Source organism: Neofelis nebulosa, chromosome 3 (assembly GCF_028018385.1).
Source record: "Neofelis nebulosa isolate mNeoNeb1 chromosome 3, mNeoNeb1.pri, whole genome shotgun sequence".
Taxonomy (NCBI): Eukaryota; Metazoa; Chordata; class Mammalia; order Carnivora; family Felidae; genus Neofelis; species Neofelis nebulosa.
The window spans coordinates 162365672-162382285 of NC_080784.1; the positions used below are offsets into that span (position 1 = coordinate 162365672).

Below are 16614 nucleotides of genomic sequence, written 5' to 3' on the forward strand. Positions count from 1 at the left end.
CTTTGCTTATTGCTGCATTCTCAGTACCTAGCAGTGCTTATTACATAATGGGTAATTAATATTTATTATTTTCTAGCCAGCACTGAATTCAGCTTTGTATTTGAGACTCCTTTAGGAATCAACAAGATTCTTAGCTTAGTGGAGAAAGAGAATGAAAAATAATTTTGACATACCACTTCTAAGATTTTGGAAGATTAAATACAAGGGAGGCAGTAATTATACAAATGTATATGTCCAATGGACTAAAATAATATGTATGTGTGTTATCTTAGCTATAGAAAAAAAAACCTGGTAATTTAAAAAATAATTACTAAATTTCCTTTGCCTGCCATTGCATTAAGTACATTTGTAGAATACAAAGGGGAGAAAACCCCACCAAAATATCATTCTTGGGGGAAAATTCCATGCGTCTGAGTTTTATCAAAGTAAACCTATTAATCAAAAAAGGCAATGACCTACATAAAAACCTATCACAAAGAAAAGATATTTACTGGTATTTTAACATTATTCTGAATTATCTGAACTAAAGTGATGTTAAAGTTGAGTTAAGAGTGGTTCAAAGAGTATTCCCCTGAATCTTTATGACTATATTGACTATACCTTTCCTTTTGTAAGGTACTTTCAGTTTTTCTATTCTGACCCAGCAGTTTCAGAACAAGTAAAAAACAAAAATATTTAAATTTTATTTATAATTACTTTTGATTCATGTAAAAGTTATCATTCCCAAACTACAGGTTTCTATTTTAATTATAATTACTATGAAAAATTGATTTAAACTGGGGCGCCTGGGTGGCTCAGTCGGTTAAGTGTCCGACTTCGGCTCAGGTCATGGTCTCACGATCCGTGAGTTCGAGCCCTGCGTCCGGCTCTGTGCTGACAGCTCGGAGCCTGGAGCCCGTTTCAGATTCTGTGTCTCTCTCTCTCTGCTCTTCCCCTGTTCATGCTCTGTCTCTCGCTGTCTCAAAAATAAACGTTAAAAAAATTTTTTTTTAAAAATTGATTTAAACATAATTTGAATCATTGAAAAGGCACTTAAAAAAATTTCATTCTACCTTATTTAGAATTTCTTAAGTCATCTGTATTTAACTTGTCATCTGAATTATTTATTATTTAGTTTATCTTCTCTTGTAGCTAATGATATCAAAATCACTGAAACTAATTTTCTGGTACCATCAACCATCACAAATTACTCTCCTGTTACAATTTGATACATAAGAAGAGATATAATTGTAATGATGTTTTAAAATTATAAAAGTGCCTTCTAAACTTCTAATTTTAAAATATTTTAAACAAGATAATTTAAGAACTTCTTAGGAGTAAAAAAAAATTAATTTTCAAGTTAATGCAATGAAACCATTAAGATACTATTATACTTGATTTAAATTATATTTTTATTATGTCATATAATAAACTTTATAAACTATTATGATGTCATTTTATTATGTCATATATAAACTTTATAAACTATTATGATACTGGGATTAATGACCTCCTAAAGAGATAATTTTAGAAAGATTTCCCTTTTGCCTCCTGTTTTCATATAACTGTAGAAGAATTCTCTCAAAATAAAATGGTTCACTAACAAGTGGTGACAAAAATACTAAATGAAAACATTAAACATGTAACTGAATTAATATGCTGCTTACTAAAAAAAAAAGCATAACATATCCACAGTGAAACATTAACAAGGATATAAACACACTGCTGTTTAAGAACAATTAACCTTTAGGATGAGTTAGCATTTCTGTTTCCAAAAGCCTATTGTCCCAAGATTCTCATCAGTATCTTTACCTAAGTATAACATATTTGTACACAGATTCAAAACATTTCAAAAGTCTGGACTAGTATAATCAATATATTAGTGTTAAAAACAACAACAATGAATTACCAGATAATTACCCACTAAAGACAGTCTTCTCTGTCCTAAAGAAAAGAATGGAAAGATGTGCTATCAATTTCAATCCTGTCTCCTGTTTACCAGAAGTTGCTTAGGGCATAGGCTCCTTTCAACAAGCAAATGCTAAACTCATTATTCTAAAGGGGAACTATGCAGACACACTGAGTACACATTGTAGCCATTTAAGGCCAGGTTTTGACTTGAATAGGCACAGAACTCCATCCAAAAGGAACTCCAGAGATGGGTACATGCAAGAGCAGAATGTGGCCTCAGCAAATCACCTTCCTCGCAACTTGATACTTTCACTGGTTATCCTTTCAAACATGTTTCTGTCCACTTAACATATTTAGAAGCAACAAAAAACAACATGCTTGAGAAATATCTCTTTGGGAAAATAAGGTATAACCACAGGAGAAATTTGAGTAAGGTTTTATAGCCCCTTGATGGGGGAGAAAACAAACTTTCTTTTTGATTCAAAATAGCCAGTGAGAAGTAAGAAGCCAGGAATCACTTTCATTTCCCTGTAAAGAGCAATGACTTAGAGATCAATGATTTGCCCCAACTGTTACAAAAGGTCTTTTAGGAAGTAAGAAACTGAACTCTCAACGTGTGTCTCTTAGCCTCCTACTTTCTCTACCAGATCACACTTCATTTTCCGGTCAACTGCTATCTATGAATAGAAGCTTTCATTTATGGCATGAATACACAATTGCTGTCAGAGTCATATACTACAGAATTTTAGTAAAAACCATAATTACAGATATAAATATTTGTTCTGTGAAATATCTATAAATCAAACCAACACATTAGACTTACTTTTTCGTCAATTCTACCATATCTTCTTTCACTATGCTCAAAAAGTCTTATAATTATTTGTCATAAATAAAACACTTTAGCTTACCAAACTTCTTGCTTTCTTTAGTTGTGCCAGTCATCTTGATCTTTGCAACTTCAAAGAAATCTTTAATTTCTCTCTCATACAGTCGTGATAAATAATCCATGTAATTCTTAAAATAAAAGTAACAGGTACTTCTTATTAAAAAAATATATGTATATACACATATATAATTATAAATTAAAATATTTATAAATAATTTATAATTATAATTATTATAATAAATTATAAATTATAAAAATTATAAGTATAAATTAAATATAACTAATTTAATTCTAATTAGCACGTTATAGTTTTCACAAAAAATTTATTTTTTAGAAACAAATTTGATTTATTCTAGCTCAAATGGAAACATCTATAATTTAGCATTCAAACTCATTTCTTCATCATATCTGCTTATTAGGATATAAGAATATTTTAGGCTTTCAGGAAGGATTCTTCAACAGTGGGAGACCATATATTTTCCAAGTCCTAAATTAAATGCATATACAGTGGACTAAATTTAAATAAATCCATGGCAGAAAATCTATACTTGGCTATTCTTTTAAATTTATCAGGGAATCTAAGCTTCAGCTTCCTTTATTATTTTAAATTAATACATTCAGTTTTAGAGTAGGTTTACATTGCTTATAAAATATTATAAGCTTATATTATCCTTATAAAATAGTATTTGGATGAAACATAGTATATAGATCCTGCTTTTTTCAATTTGTAGGCCATATATATTTCTCACAAAGTCGCTGCACTAAAACTTAGTCAAATGGGCAAGTCTTTCCCATGATCTTTGCATAAATTTAAAAACAAATGTAAACTGAGGCACCTGGGTGGCTCTGTCGGTTAAGTGTCCAACTCTTGATTTCAGGTCATGATCCCAGCATCACAGGATCAAGCCCCACATCAGCTCTGTGTTGCTGAGCATGGAGCCTGCCTGAGATTCTCTCTCTCCCTCTCCTCTGCCCATGCTCGCTCTCTCTCTCTCTCTCTCTCTCAAATAAATAAAGCTTTAAAAAATAAAAAAAAAATTAAAAATGTAAATTAAAATATACCTAAAATTAATTCCTATTTCATTGGGCTGTCACACTTTTTCAATGTCTCATTTTTTTCAATTTTAAATTCTCATAAAAATCTTGATCACTGCAAATCAGTAAATAGTTGACAAATGGGAAATTAGCTTCACACAATTTGTAAAATCTTCATCAGTGGCTTCTACTTAAATAACTCAACATAACAGACTGCATTCCAATATCCAAATTGCTTAAAGTACACATTACTATCCAAGCAATTTAAACAATTTCAAAACAGCTCCTCTGGTATCTAGAAAATAGTGACAAGAACAGACTATTGAAAATCATCCCTTTTCCCAATGCAACTCTAATGACTCGATACCTTTTTTCCAAGTATGTAACAGAACTCATTGGTGGGAAAGGCCACAGACAGGTGTGACCATCAGTTCATTCATTTACCAAATTCTGAAGGAAGTCTCTCGTGAGGTGCCTCTTAGCACCTTGTATATAGCACCTTAAATTTAACTGTCATGAGTTTAAATACTGTTGTCTCAGGCAGTCTCTTCAACTTTATGTTGTGCTGACTGCAGTCTTACAGAGGTCTCTATATTTTACCTTCTCTTTACACCAAAAGGTAAATTCCACAAATGTAGAACGGAGGTTGAGAGAAGATGTCCAAGACTGACTGTGAACCTCAGGAGATTATTAGGAGAGCAGAGCTCATTTCCTACCCAAGCATGGATAGACCATCTCTAATATTAATCGCCCCACATGAATAACTCAGAGCCACAGATAGGGGCCAGAGTCCTGGGGAGGAAGGAATCCGAGCAGCTGAGATAGTTTCCATAAGCTCTAATTATGTATACCAAAAATCAGGGCTTTCCTTAGACTCAGTCATAAGTAGAGCTGGGGCAGTGCCTTGTGATTCTTATCCCTTAAAGAATGTGAAACAGGCTTTTTTTGTTCCTGCCAAAAAGTGTGAGCTGCGGACACCCAACCAAGTGCAAACAGTATCTGGATTTAATTATTATTTCTTATTAAAGAAGCACTGGTTTGTCTGTTTCCTTCTTTCTCTCCCTCCTTCTTTCATTCCTCTCTTCCTTCTTCCTTTTTAATAAAATCTTGGTTGCGATAACCCTTCAGCAACCGAATTAGATTATGAGGTAAAATACAGTCTGTCAAAAGTTCAAACCACAGGATCAAATAACATTCCTGGGAAATAAGTCAATTTCATTTAAAAAAGCTCATTAATATTGTCAATCAAAAATATACTGTGAGGAGAGAATGATTCCATAAATCATTGCCAGGTTGGCTATTGTCTTGTTTCTTCATTTAAATTACATTCATGAATACTACATTATATATAAAGATAGGGCAATAATACTCACTGAGAACACAATTAGGCAAAAAGCTTATTGATTACTTTACTTATTTGAATATTGACTAGGGGACAAAGCACTTGTTGGCACAAAACTCTTAAGGAGATATAATAATGTTTAATTATTCAAAATATTAATCCTCCTAAAACTTCAAAAGGCAAAGAATTCCAGTACTGTAAATACTTTTCTTTAAGATATCTCCAAATCAGAATTCTGTTGAATGAAAACAAAACAAAACAAAATATAACACAACAGTAGAGTTGCAGAACACTTAAAAGACTAATTCTGAGGAACAAAAATAATCTTACCTAAAATACCTAGCCAGATAAGATGTACATACATACCTTAGAATATTCATAGTCTCTTTGAAAAGCATTTTTAAAACTATAGTTTAAAAGTATTATTATTTTTTTTTACCAAGGTTTATGTCCCCTTTCTTATGATCTCAGTTTAGAAGGGGAGTCAGATCTTACTTTAAATGAGCAAAGGCACTTTGAAGAGAAAATACATAAAGACTGATTTACAAGAATGTCCTATTGCCAAATGTGTTCATACTGATATACTGGTAGGACTGTACCAACTGCTTTTTTCTTATCATCATAGTTCTAATAAATTTCTACCTACTCCACTGCCTTCTCACAAAGCATGAACCTGAGATGAGAGGAAGTTGTAATAATTATTTCAGTAAGTAGGAAGATAAAATGGGTTCGTGTATAAATATTAATTTCCTAAGAAAGAATAATCTTCATTATAAAACACTCTAAAAGAGAGCACCACTTTTTGAATAAAACTAGGAAAAATTTCTGCAAGCAAAACTAGCAAAAATAAGATGATTTTGCTAGCTAACTTCTGTTAGGAAATGTTTGGTTGTAAGCACATGGGTTGAGGGGAAGAGACTTTATATGAACAATCTCAATATTTTTGTTTTCACTTCAAGAAACAAAACATTACTCTTTCCAACTCAAGAACACCTTTTAAGGTCATGTTGTCCACATAATTAAATTATTACTAACTTAATTATTAAAATAGCTTCTACCTTACTTAAATTTATTGTTTTGAACTCCAAATTCATAAAAACATATAGATAAAATATTTTACTTGTTTTTCAAGGTATTTTTAGAATTTTAGGTAAACTGCTATTATATCTGACATATAAATATGGCTATTTATATATTTGAATTAGGTAGCAATTTTTTAGCTCCCTAAGTCACATGGTTAATTTCAATACTAAAGGTCACAGCAGAAATGCCAGAAAAGTATTGCATCCATGGCTTCCTGCCACAATGGCCATTTATTAAAGTTAAATTAGATCATGTATTTCTACTGCTCAAAGCCCACCCAAAGTCCCTCCCCCATCTCCTGCATAGTAAAAGCCAAATCCTTACCAATGTACACAGTCCCTTCCTGATCTGTCCTGTCTGTCCCACCCTGCTTTACCTCTCTCCATTCTTCTTCTAAGGTCCTGTCTCTGGCCCTTTGTACTCCAACTATACTGGCCTCCTCATTGCTCCTCCAGTATATCAGGCATGCTCTTACCATAGGATACCTGTACTGTGCCTGGAAAGCCTTCCTCAAGAAACTCCCACTGTTCACCCCTGCTTATTTTTTTTTTTAAGAGTTTTAAAATAATCTCTACACCCAACGTGGGGCTTGAACAACCCTGAGATCAATAGTCTTATGCTGTACTGACTGAGACAGCCAGGTGCCAGGCGCCTCTCACCCTTGCTTTTTTTTTTTTTAAGTAGGCTCCATGCCTAGCGTCAAGCCCAATGTGGGGTTGAACTCATGAACCTGACATCAAGACCTGAGCTGACATCAAGAGTCAGACGCCTAATTAACTGAGCCACCCAGGTGCCACTCACCCTTGCTTATTTTTAAAATCTATGCTCAAATATCACCTTCTCGATGCCTTATTTAAAACTACACCTGCCCCAGTCCCGGCATTCCCTGCTTTATTTTCTCCAGAACACTCAACGGTACCTTCTAATATACAACTAGCTTTTTTGCCAGTCTTTCTCCACCAGAACATGCACTATGAGAAGGCAAACATTTGCCTGGTTCCTTTAGTGCTGTATCTCTAGCACTTACTTAACAAAAAAGCAGGTGCTCAATTCATATATGAATGAAGTGACTCATCTTCTCCAATTGCTGAGGTTAATAATATTGTTCTTTCAGTTTCCGAACCTAGAAAAGTTTGGCATCATCCTGTTTCTTCCAACCTTGGAGTCTTTCTTTTGGTTTATATTCTCTATTCCTACCACTATCTTCCTGATTTGGATTTCATCTGAATTATTACATTAGGTTCTTAATTAATTTGCCTCACCTAGTCTTTCCCCATGTATGAGGAATACTGTTAGGTCTTATGTCTCATGGCTTATCTTTTTCAACATAATTTCTCTCTGCCCCAGAATATGAAATTTCTACTTCAGATGGGCTTGCATCCTCATTGCCCTAAAAAAGTCCTATTTTCCCACCTTTGTCTGCATGCTCCCCATCCCTGGAATGCCCTTCCTCTTTTTTTTGGTTTATCTAATTCCACTCACTATTTAAAAACTCAATTCAAATCCAATATCTGCTGTGAAGTTTTCCTCCATGGCTTTAGGACACGGATTTCTCTTCTCTAAACTCATTTTCAGTTTGGCACTTAAGTTTTTGCTGATTGTTTTAAGTATAATTGCTCTTCCCAGTCAGATACAAGGTTCTTCAGAAGTAGGGCTTGCTTGTTAGGCCCTGCGTGCCTGGAATAGTGATACGCTTGCTTCATAAAGAGGCAACCTGCACTTGCTTAATCAAGCACATTATCAACTCCTAGAGGGCAATGCCACACTTAGACATCTTCATATTCTCTATATTGCATATAAAGACACTCAGGAAATAATTACTGTATTGAACTAAACTGAAATTTAAGGCCACAGTACCACATACTACTATATTAAACTGGAGTTAGAAATTTAGCTCTTCTTTACCCAAGAAATGAAATAAATGTTCTGCCTCGTCAAATGAGCACTCAGAAATTCAATTATTTTCTGTTTCACGACTAATACTTCAAATGTCACGTGGGGAGCTGAATACATGACCTCTTGATTCTAGAAGATTATGCTCCTTACTCGGTGAGTAATTGATATCAAATTCATACCTTCGTTAGTCCCTCATATTTTCCATAATCTGTACTCTTCAGCCACTCCATCAACTTGGCGTATCGAAGCAAGTCTCTATGAAATGGATGATGATTGGGTAAAGCCAGTTCAACAGAGTGCTGAGCAAGAGTTGAACTCTGATCGTGACCCTAGAGTGAGTAAATAAGTAAATAAATATATTGGCAGTACAAAGAAACATGTTGTAATTGAAAATTCTAAAAAATGACCAAATGTAGCCAAAGAAAAGCAAAGGAAGATAGAAAGCAAGATAAAAACCAAGTACTTACTTGTCTTTTATTATCATCCTGTGTAAGCTTACTGAACACTATCACCATAAATAGTCATAAACATGCAAGAATGGCACTCTGATAAACTACTCATGTCATCTTCTAAAGAATTGACAATAAATGTTTTAATCAAGCTCTTCTCTCCCATACCATCTCATTTTACAATTTACCAAGCAAATAAACTTCACAATACAACTGTATTGAGAAACACAATAAATAGGGAAGTCATTCAAAACAAATTGTCAACATCTATGGTATTTCTATTAGAAATATACAATATTAAAAACAGTAGTTAAAACATAGAGGATACAGAATTTTAGAACTAGGAAGCACCACAGATGATGATATCCTAGGCTTTCCTGGATAATCCTTAATAATAGTATAATTTTAATCTTTCTAGTAATTAAATAAATACACCATGATTTTATTTTAAGACCTTGACAACCCTTTTATGTAAATAAATTAGTAAGCTATCAAACAGTCTTAGATGATGCAACCTGATTTTGTTTTGAAAAATACAGACTTGGAAGATCATCAGATCCAACAGCCTTATTTTCTAGAAGAGGAAATTGAAACTTAAAGAGTTACGTGATTTGCTCAGGTCGCAAGGAAGGAAAGCAAGAATTGGAACCTTAGTCGTGTGAGCCTCACTTCCATTTTCTTTTAAAAACATATCTAAAAAATCATTTTAAGCATACTCAAAAATTGCAAATGCCGATTATTTACTGGTATCTAAAATATAAAACAATAAAAATCTCTCCAGCCCTCTTTTGAAACAATCTAACTCTCTTTCTCTATTATTGGATCAATATTTGTCATGGAATTCAAAGCCAAGGTCTAAGAGATGGGGAGCTGAAAGATTAAAGGAGTTGACTCCCCTTGAAAATATTAGTTCCCAAGATAAGGAAAGGGGAAAAAAAGACAGATTTATTTGACATCATTCTGACTTGATCTAATTTGCCTTGTCAGAAGTTATTTGTTATCATTCTGTTAAAATGACACAGTGACTGAGTTCTGGGATTGGTTAACTCATTTCCTAGTAAAGTTACCTAAACCCAATTATGTGTGTTTTATACTAGCTGACATAAACTGGCTGAATTTAAATTCTTTTAAAAGAGATTTCTTCTATCTAATTTATTTCCTTTACTATATACATAAAATAAGAACTTAGTGGTTATGGACTTTTTAAAACAACTTCTTCTAAATACACAGTATCCAGAAAAAATTCCTGGATGAGGGAAACAAAGAATTCTCTAGTAATTGAGAAGTACCTTTAGAATAAGAAAGATAGGAGTATAAGACACATCAATAAAATATCATTATCTGAGTTCCTTCTTCATTAAAGCTTTCAAATCAGTCTGTTGGAGAATTTTCTTCTTGTGAGATTATATCCCCAACTTAAAATGGAAATAAATATAAGGACCCATTATACAGAAATTACATATAAAACTACATAGAACAATCAATATATTTCTTTAAAAATTTTTTTAATGTTTATTTTTGAGAGAGAGAGAGAGGCAGAATGTGAGTGGGGGAAGGACAGAGACTGAGGGAGACACAGAATCTAAAGCAGGCTCCAGGCTCCGAGCTGTGAGCACAGTGCCTGATGCAGGGCTGGAACTCACCAACTGTGAGATCATGACCTGAGCGGAAGTTGGCTGCTTAACCAACTGAGCTACCCAGGTGCCCCTATGTATTTCTAAGATTAATCTTATTGATATCTACCTTAGGAAATTGGACCAGAGATAGCAGAAAAGTTAATCAGAAAACTAGATGCCCAATTCAAAATAAGAACCAGAAAGGGTGAGATAGCTATCACAGCTATCACAGTTCTATCATAGCTATCTATCATAGTTAACTATGATAGTGAACTAGCTATCATAGTTAACTAACATAACTAACATAGTTAACTAACTAACATAGTTAACTAACATAGTGAACTAGCTATCATAGTTCACAGCTATCACAGACATTATATACAAGGTATACTGTGTATATAGGTCCACGATCCCTTTCTGTAATTCTAAAATACAAAAAGCTTGGAAAACTGAGTGTAAATTTGGTGTCAAATCTATTTTGATGGCAAAACCTGACCTGAACTGACACGAGGCTGTTTATACTGTTTAGAATAACTATTCATATTTTTTGGTGTTGGACTATTGTGTCCCTAATCACAGAGCCCAGCTCCAGACCCTCCTGGAGTGGTTATGTAATATACAGTATATATACTATATTACTTTCCTAAAATCTGAAAAATTCTGAAAAGACAGCTGACCCCAATAGTTTTGGATAAGGGATCATGGACCTGTGTGAACATTCTTTTTTGAATGGCTGACTGAATATAAAACAATCACATTTTCCAAAAGAATCATTGTGGACTAAGAGCTACAGTGTTGAAAAATGGAACTATTCTATATATTTGGAATGCCTGGTCATCTACATGTTTTCTGTGAAGTAAAGACTTAACAATAAATATGAACAAAATTAATAATATTAAATAAAATATACAGTTATTATCACTGGACTATACTTCATCTCTCATCACAGTTGCCATAGGTTTATTTTCAAAATTCTTTATCAATAACAATATTAGACATCTCTTATCATCCAAAACAATCTTTTTCATTAATTTTTCTCAGTGATTCAAGACTCAAAATTATTGTTTTTGTTTAAAAAAAATTTTTTTAGTTTATTTTATTTTGAGACAGTATGAGTCTGGGAGGGACAAAGACAAAGGGAGAGAAAGAGAATCCCAAGCATCCCAAGCAGGCTCCCTGCTGTCAGCGCAGCACCTAAGATAGGGCTTGAATTCATGAAACCATAAGATCATGACCTGAGCTGAAACCGAGAGTCAGAGACTTAACTGACTGAGCCACCAAGATGCCCCAAAACCATTGTTTACATTCTCCTAAAACTGTTCACTTAGGCTATTACATGTTACATTATATTATCTAATCTAGAGTCAGGAAAAGTTCTTCAATTAAAAACCTTCTCCTCCCTGGGGCGCCTGGGTGGCTCAGTCAGTTAAGCATCCGTCTTTGGCCCAGGTCATGATCTTGTGGTTCATGGGTTTGAGCCCCATGTCAGGCTCAGTGATGACAGCTGAAAGCCTGGAGCCTGCTTCAGATTCTGTGTCTCCCTCTGTCTCTGCCCATCCCCACTCACCCTCAGTCTCTCTCTCAAAACTAAACATTAAAAAATATTTTTAAAAACCTTCCCCTCCCCTAAAAATGGAGAATTATTAATGTTTGTAGAGGATTTTACAGTTTACAAAGCTCTTTCACATATTACTATTCACAGCTTTCTTTTGCAAACAGCATTTTAAGGTCACCATCACCTGAAAATTTCCCTTCTACTATGAAGACAACATCATTACCTTCAAACTATTACTATTAAGATAGATTAAATGTGATTAGTGTTAATGGAAGATTTAACTTTAGAGAAAATGGTTCTAAAATAACTACAGAAAATAGGTAAATTAAAATTTTAAACTGTTCAATTCAATCAGTAATACAGGTAACTGTCACTTCTAGAACTCTCATGTGTGCACCACTTTATTCTTAAAAAAAAAAAAAAGAAAAAAAGAATGGGAGGTAGGGAGGCTCTGCTTTGCCCTATGCTTTTAGTGGTGCAGCATTTTGGATATTCCCATACAAATAAACCAGTGATTTATTTCTTAAAATATATAAATAAAAATACAATTTCAAACAAACAAAAAACATTCTTTATACAGTAAAAAATGAAGACAGTGTTAAAAACTGCTTAAGTAATAATAAGTTAGTAACAATAACAATTTATTGAATGCCTGTCACCACGCTAGTTTCTATCCCTCTCCCTCTCCCTGTCTCTCTCTCTACATATATATACACAAATTCTGATGTTCATAATAACCTTGCAAAGTACTTTTCTCCTCATTTAAAAATACCAAAACTCTATTATAAACAAAATTTTAAAATAATATGGTAGGCTTTATCCAAATTAATCTAAGACGAACATATTTTCTAAAAACCTAGTGCATCATAAATTTTCATTAGTGTATATGTTACTGGAATTTGTGGCACAAAGAGGTTAGTTAACTTGCCCAAGGTCAGCCCGCTAGGAGGTAGCAAAGTCAGGGTTTTGAATATAGAAAGTTTGGCTCCACCGTCCTCCTCTTAACCACTTTACTATACTGACTTTCAAACAGAAATGATACACTCAAGTTAAGTGTTGAATAAATTTTCAAGATTTAGGAACTCTTTCTTTCTGTGTTATGGCATGTTTATTTTTGTTTTCTCAAAGAAAAAAAAATCTGAACAAAGTTCCAACAAATACCACAAAAACTGATCTTAAATAATCATAATTCTTTCTAAGCTTTTAACTATAGATCATTAACCCATGTTTAGAAAATTGAGAAGAAACATGTTTAAGGGAACAATTTTTGTGAAATGAATTGAATATTGGTGATATATTTTACAGGCTTTATTTTAGCATTATGATGTTTCTAGAAATACATGTTGGAAGAAAAATTCCCAAACTTAAGCATATAGCAAACCCCTCACAACTTCAGTTTTTCTGGTTGTACTTATAAAAATTTTTTTGAGTTTATTTATTTACTTTTAGAGAGGTGAGAGAGAGAGAGAGAGGCAGAGAGAGAGAGAGAGAGCACAAGCAGGAGAGGGGCCGAGAGAAGGAAAGACAGAACCCCAAGCAGGCTCCACACCGTCAGTGCAGAGCCCAATGCAGGGCTCAAACTCACGAACCGTGAGATCATGATCTGAGCAGAGATCTGAGCCTAACCGACTGTGCCACCAGGAGCCTCTTTCCTGATTGTACTTTTAGTTCAGTGCATAATCATTTCTCACCCTATTGCAAAAGACAATGTACACAATTATGAGGTCTCTGTGGACCCAAAGGGGACAAAGAAGGGCAAAGAGCACTTATCCTTTCAAGCCAAATATTTCAAAAAACAACCAAAAGAATTTTTTTAAAGGACATACATTTGATGCAACTATTTCCTCAATTTCACTAGCCTTAATTTGATTGCCTGTTTTTCAATATCAAAATCCTAATTAGTGTAACTGACCTAATTCGCTAGTTGAATATCTTAATACACAAATCCCTAGTAAATGTAAAAATTATGGGTAAGAGTCTATAATTTCAATGGAAGCTGAGTTTGTAAGATCTAGAAGAGCCAAAATAATCTAGTTAGTTGTTAAAAATATGACTATATATGTATATATAGTAAGAAGAGAGTAACATTTCAAGTTTCATTAAAATACAGCCATGTGGATAGTACTAATACGAAAGCTGCATCACAGATACAATCCTCTGGATCAATGATTCCCAGATGCGCAGATGCTTTTCACTGGCCTACAACACTAAGAAACAAAAGGATAGAAGAGAGTTTCTCATAAAGGGAAATGTATTCATTTTAGAAGTCTGAAATCATAGTCTTTTTTTTAGTGCCAAGATAAAAAGATAGTGAAAGTGGGTGTCAGGATTTCTTTTTAAAAGTATTTACTTGGTAAAATTAAAAATCGGTGACTTGATAAATCTCCAAATTTTATTTTTTTAAATTTTACTGATGCATGAATTTTAAAAAGACTGGAAATCAATGATCTTATATTACTGTCATGTGATCAACAGATTATTGTATTCTTCTGTACAGAAGTTACACATGTTGAATATATACACATTTGCCAAAAACTTCACTGCACAGACTCTGTTCAAGTGTTGTCTTATCCATGATGTCATATCTGACTAAATTCTCAGTAACCTCACTTTTGATTAAACCTTTAGCACACATATATAAATATATGTATATATATATATATATATGCACACACATATATACATATGTATATACATATGTATATATACACACAGAAACACACATACAAAACTATGTATATATAGTCATACAATTAGCAATTTAATATACGCATTGCTATAGAGCTTTAAGTACATTAGTCTTAATGACTCCTTATAAACATCTCGAGTTTAGGAGCCATTTCTTATTCTTACATGTGGACTTCAGCAAGTATTTAATAGGCACATAGTGAAAACCTGGTGATTGACAAAGAAATGTACTATAATATGGTAATCAAATTTTCCCAGTTAGTTTGTTCTACAACTAGGAATAGAGATACCCACTTCCCAACTCTTTTGCTAGGTGACCTGATGCACTGAATTCAACACACAGAAAGTCTCTTTTCTATACTTGGGACATCCTCCTCCTCCACTTTCTTCAGCATATCCCAGGTTGTTGCAACATTCTGTTTTTTTCAACATGCATCACTCACATATAACAATACACATTAGATTTTCAGAACTGGAAGCATTCATATTAAACAAAGCCATTAGTTTATAAGGCAAGGAGGCAAAATCATAAATAACTGCATGTTACAACAATTAAGGGTGTAGAAAGGACTACTGTTTACCTACTGGTATTTCCAATACCATCTACAAATGTAGATAACATCACTATCAACAATGTCATTTTTAAAAACTATGGAAATGTGCAGAAGTAGGTGTTATTGAAATACTAATGTAAGAAAAATGTGATTAGTATTTACTATGTGACTTCTGGATTTACTTTTTTCTTGATACTTTTCAGGTCAAATGAAACGTTAAGAGAGTCTTCCCCAATATTTCCCTCACATGCTTAGCTAGGAGGTCTTCCTTTATGTTTGCATATGTTACTGCTATGAGGACATTTACCCTACCTGAGTATATGTGTATCTCCCTTCCCTAGACTGTGAGCTACTCTGGGACAGGATTAGCCTCTCGTCTATCCCAAGTAGATGCCTGGTATGCATCCCAATCACCTGGTAAATGATTTCTAAATAAATGAAGGAGTGAATGAGTGAAAGAATGACAGGAAGAAAGGCAAGCAGAATGAGATTAAATGCCTTTTTGGCCAAAATAAACTTTTGACTATGGGACATGAAAAACCTGCTATAAATATGGTTAACAGGCAGCTTAAGTCAGTAAAGTTATAATCTATAAAGATTCTGCTGCTGTTAAGTTTAGCAAACTTTAGAGGAAAAAAAAAAAAGAATCAGAGAAGCTTGAGCCAAATTTGATGTACTCACAGGCACCGAAAGAAAGTAGGACCTGTTATAGAGTTGAAGGAGGGCCTGAGTAAACTAATTGGAAATAAAATATAGTAAATACAATTGTTTTAGAATACTGCAAAGTGAAAACAAAATAAGAATACAATGTTTCAGACAGCATTTCTTGACAAACAAAATTTCTCTAATTTTTTTTTTTGTCTAATAACCCTAATAAGAGATGAAAAACATAAGAAACCTATTTTATTATGGCAGATTAAAATACCCTCTGTTCAAATCCCTTTAAGGTACTCTTAATATTATTAAAAGTAGTATTATTGCCACAATCTTAATTATAACCTCCTTTTTCATATAAAAATTAAATCAAATGGAATTTACAACTGAGCTATAGTCATTTTCCTCATATATATAAATACATAGAGCCAATGAAACATTTAAACTACCAAATCAAGTCCTGGTTCTCACCTCAAAATATTGAAAAATAAAATAGGCCAAGCAGTAAACATATAAGTTTGGACTTATTTTTATAAATAAGAACATTTAAATGTATATGTAACAAGTAAGCATTGTCATTTGATTTCTAGAATCAGAAAGTTTTAGCTGAAGGAACTAGACTGTCTACCTAAGGAGGCAGTTGAGGCCCAATGTACTTCTATGAGCAAATACTTAAAAGTCTTATTTAAAAATCTTAAATCAAATAAAACTGTGAAGGATTATACTGTGATCCCAATTAAACACATTATATTTTTGTGGAAATTTAAGTTTAAGGTAATATATTAAGTAGCTACAGAAACATGCCAGTTTTAATAATAAAATAAAATTACCTGTTGAACAAAAACATTGTTGAGGTGACTGGCCAGTCTCCGGGCAAAATGCTCTCGCAAATCACTGAAACGCTGCTGTTGCTGTTTGACTGCCAGAAGCATGTCATGGCCTGAAATCAGAATATTTCTTGACTGA

General features: G+C 33.4%; 1 protein-coding gene across 9 annotated transcripts in view; it reads right to left on the reverse strand.

Moving 5' to 3' along the window:
- Window positions 1-16614, reverse strand: part of EXOC1 (exocyst complex component 1) — a 62002-nt gene that overhangs the window by 22703 nt on the left and 22685 nt on the right. For 5 of the 9 annotated variants that reach the window (XM_058722531.1, XM_058722532.1, XM_058722529.1 and 2 more), the window contains 4 exons: window positions 16479-16588; window positions 15676-15729; window positions 8312-8461; window positions 2799-2904 (listed from right to left, as the gene is read on the reverse strand). In XM_058722531.1, coding sequence (XP_058578514.1) covers window positions 2799-2904; window positions 8312-8461; window positions 15676-15729; window positions 16479-16588 — 420 coding nt within the window. The remainder of the gene's footprint in view (window positions 1-2798; window positions 2905-8311; window positions 8462-15675; window positions 15730-16478; window positions 16589-16614) is intronic. The other 4 variants (XM_058722537.1, XM_058722534.1, XM_058722535.1 and 1 more) reach the window with 1 other exon arrangement.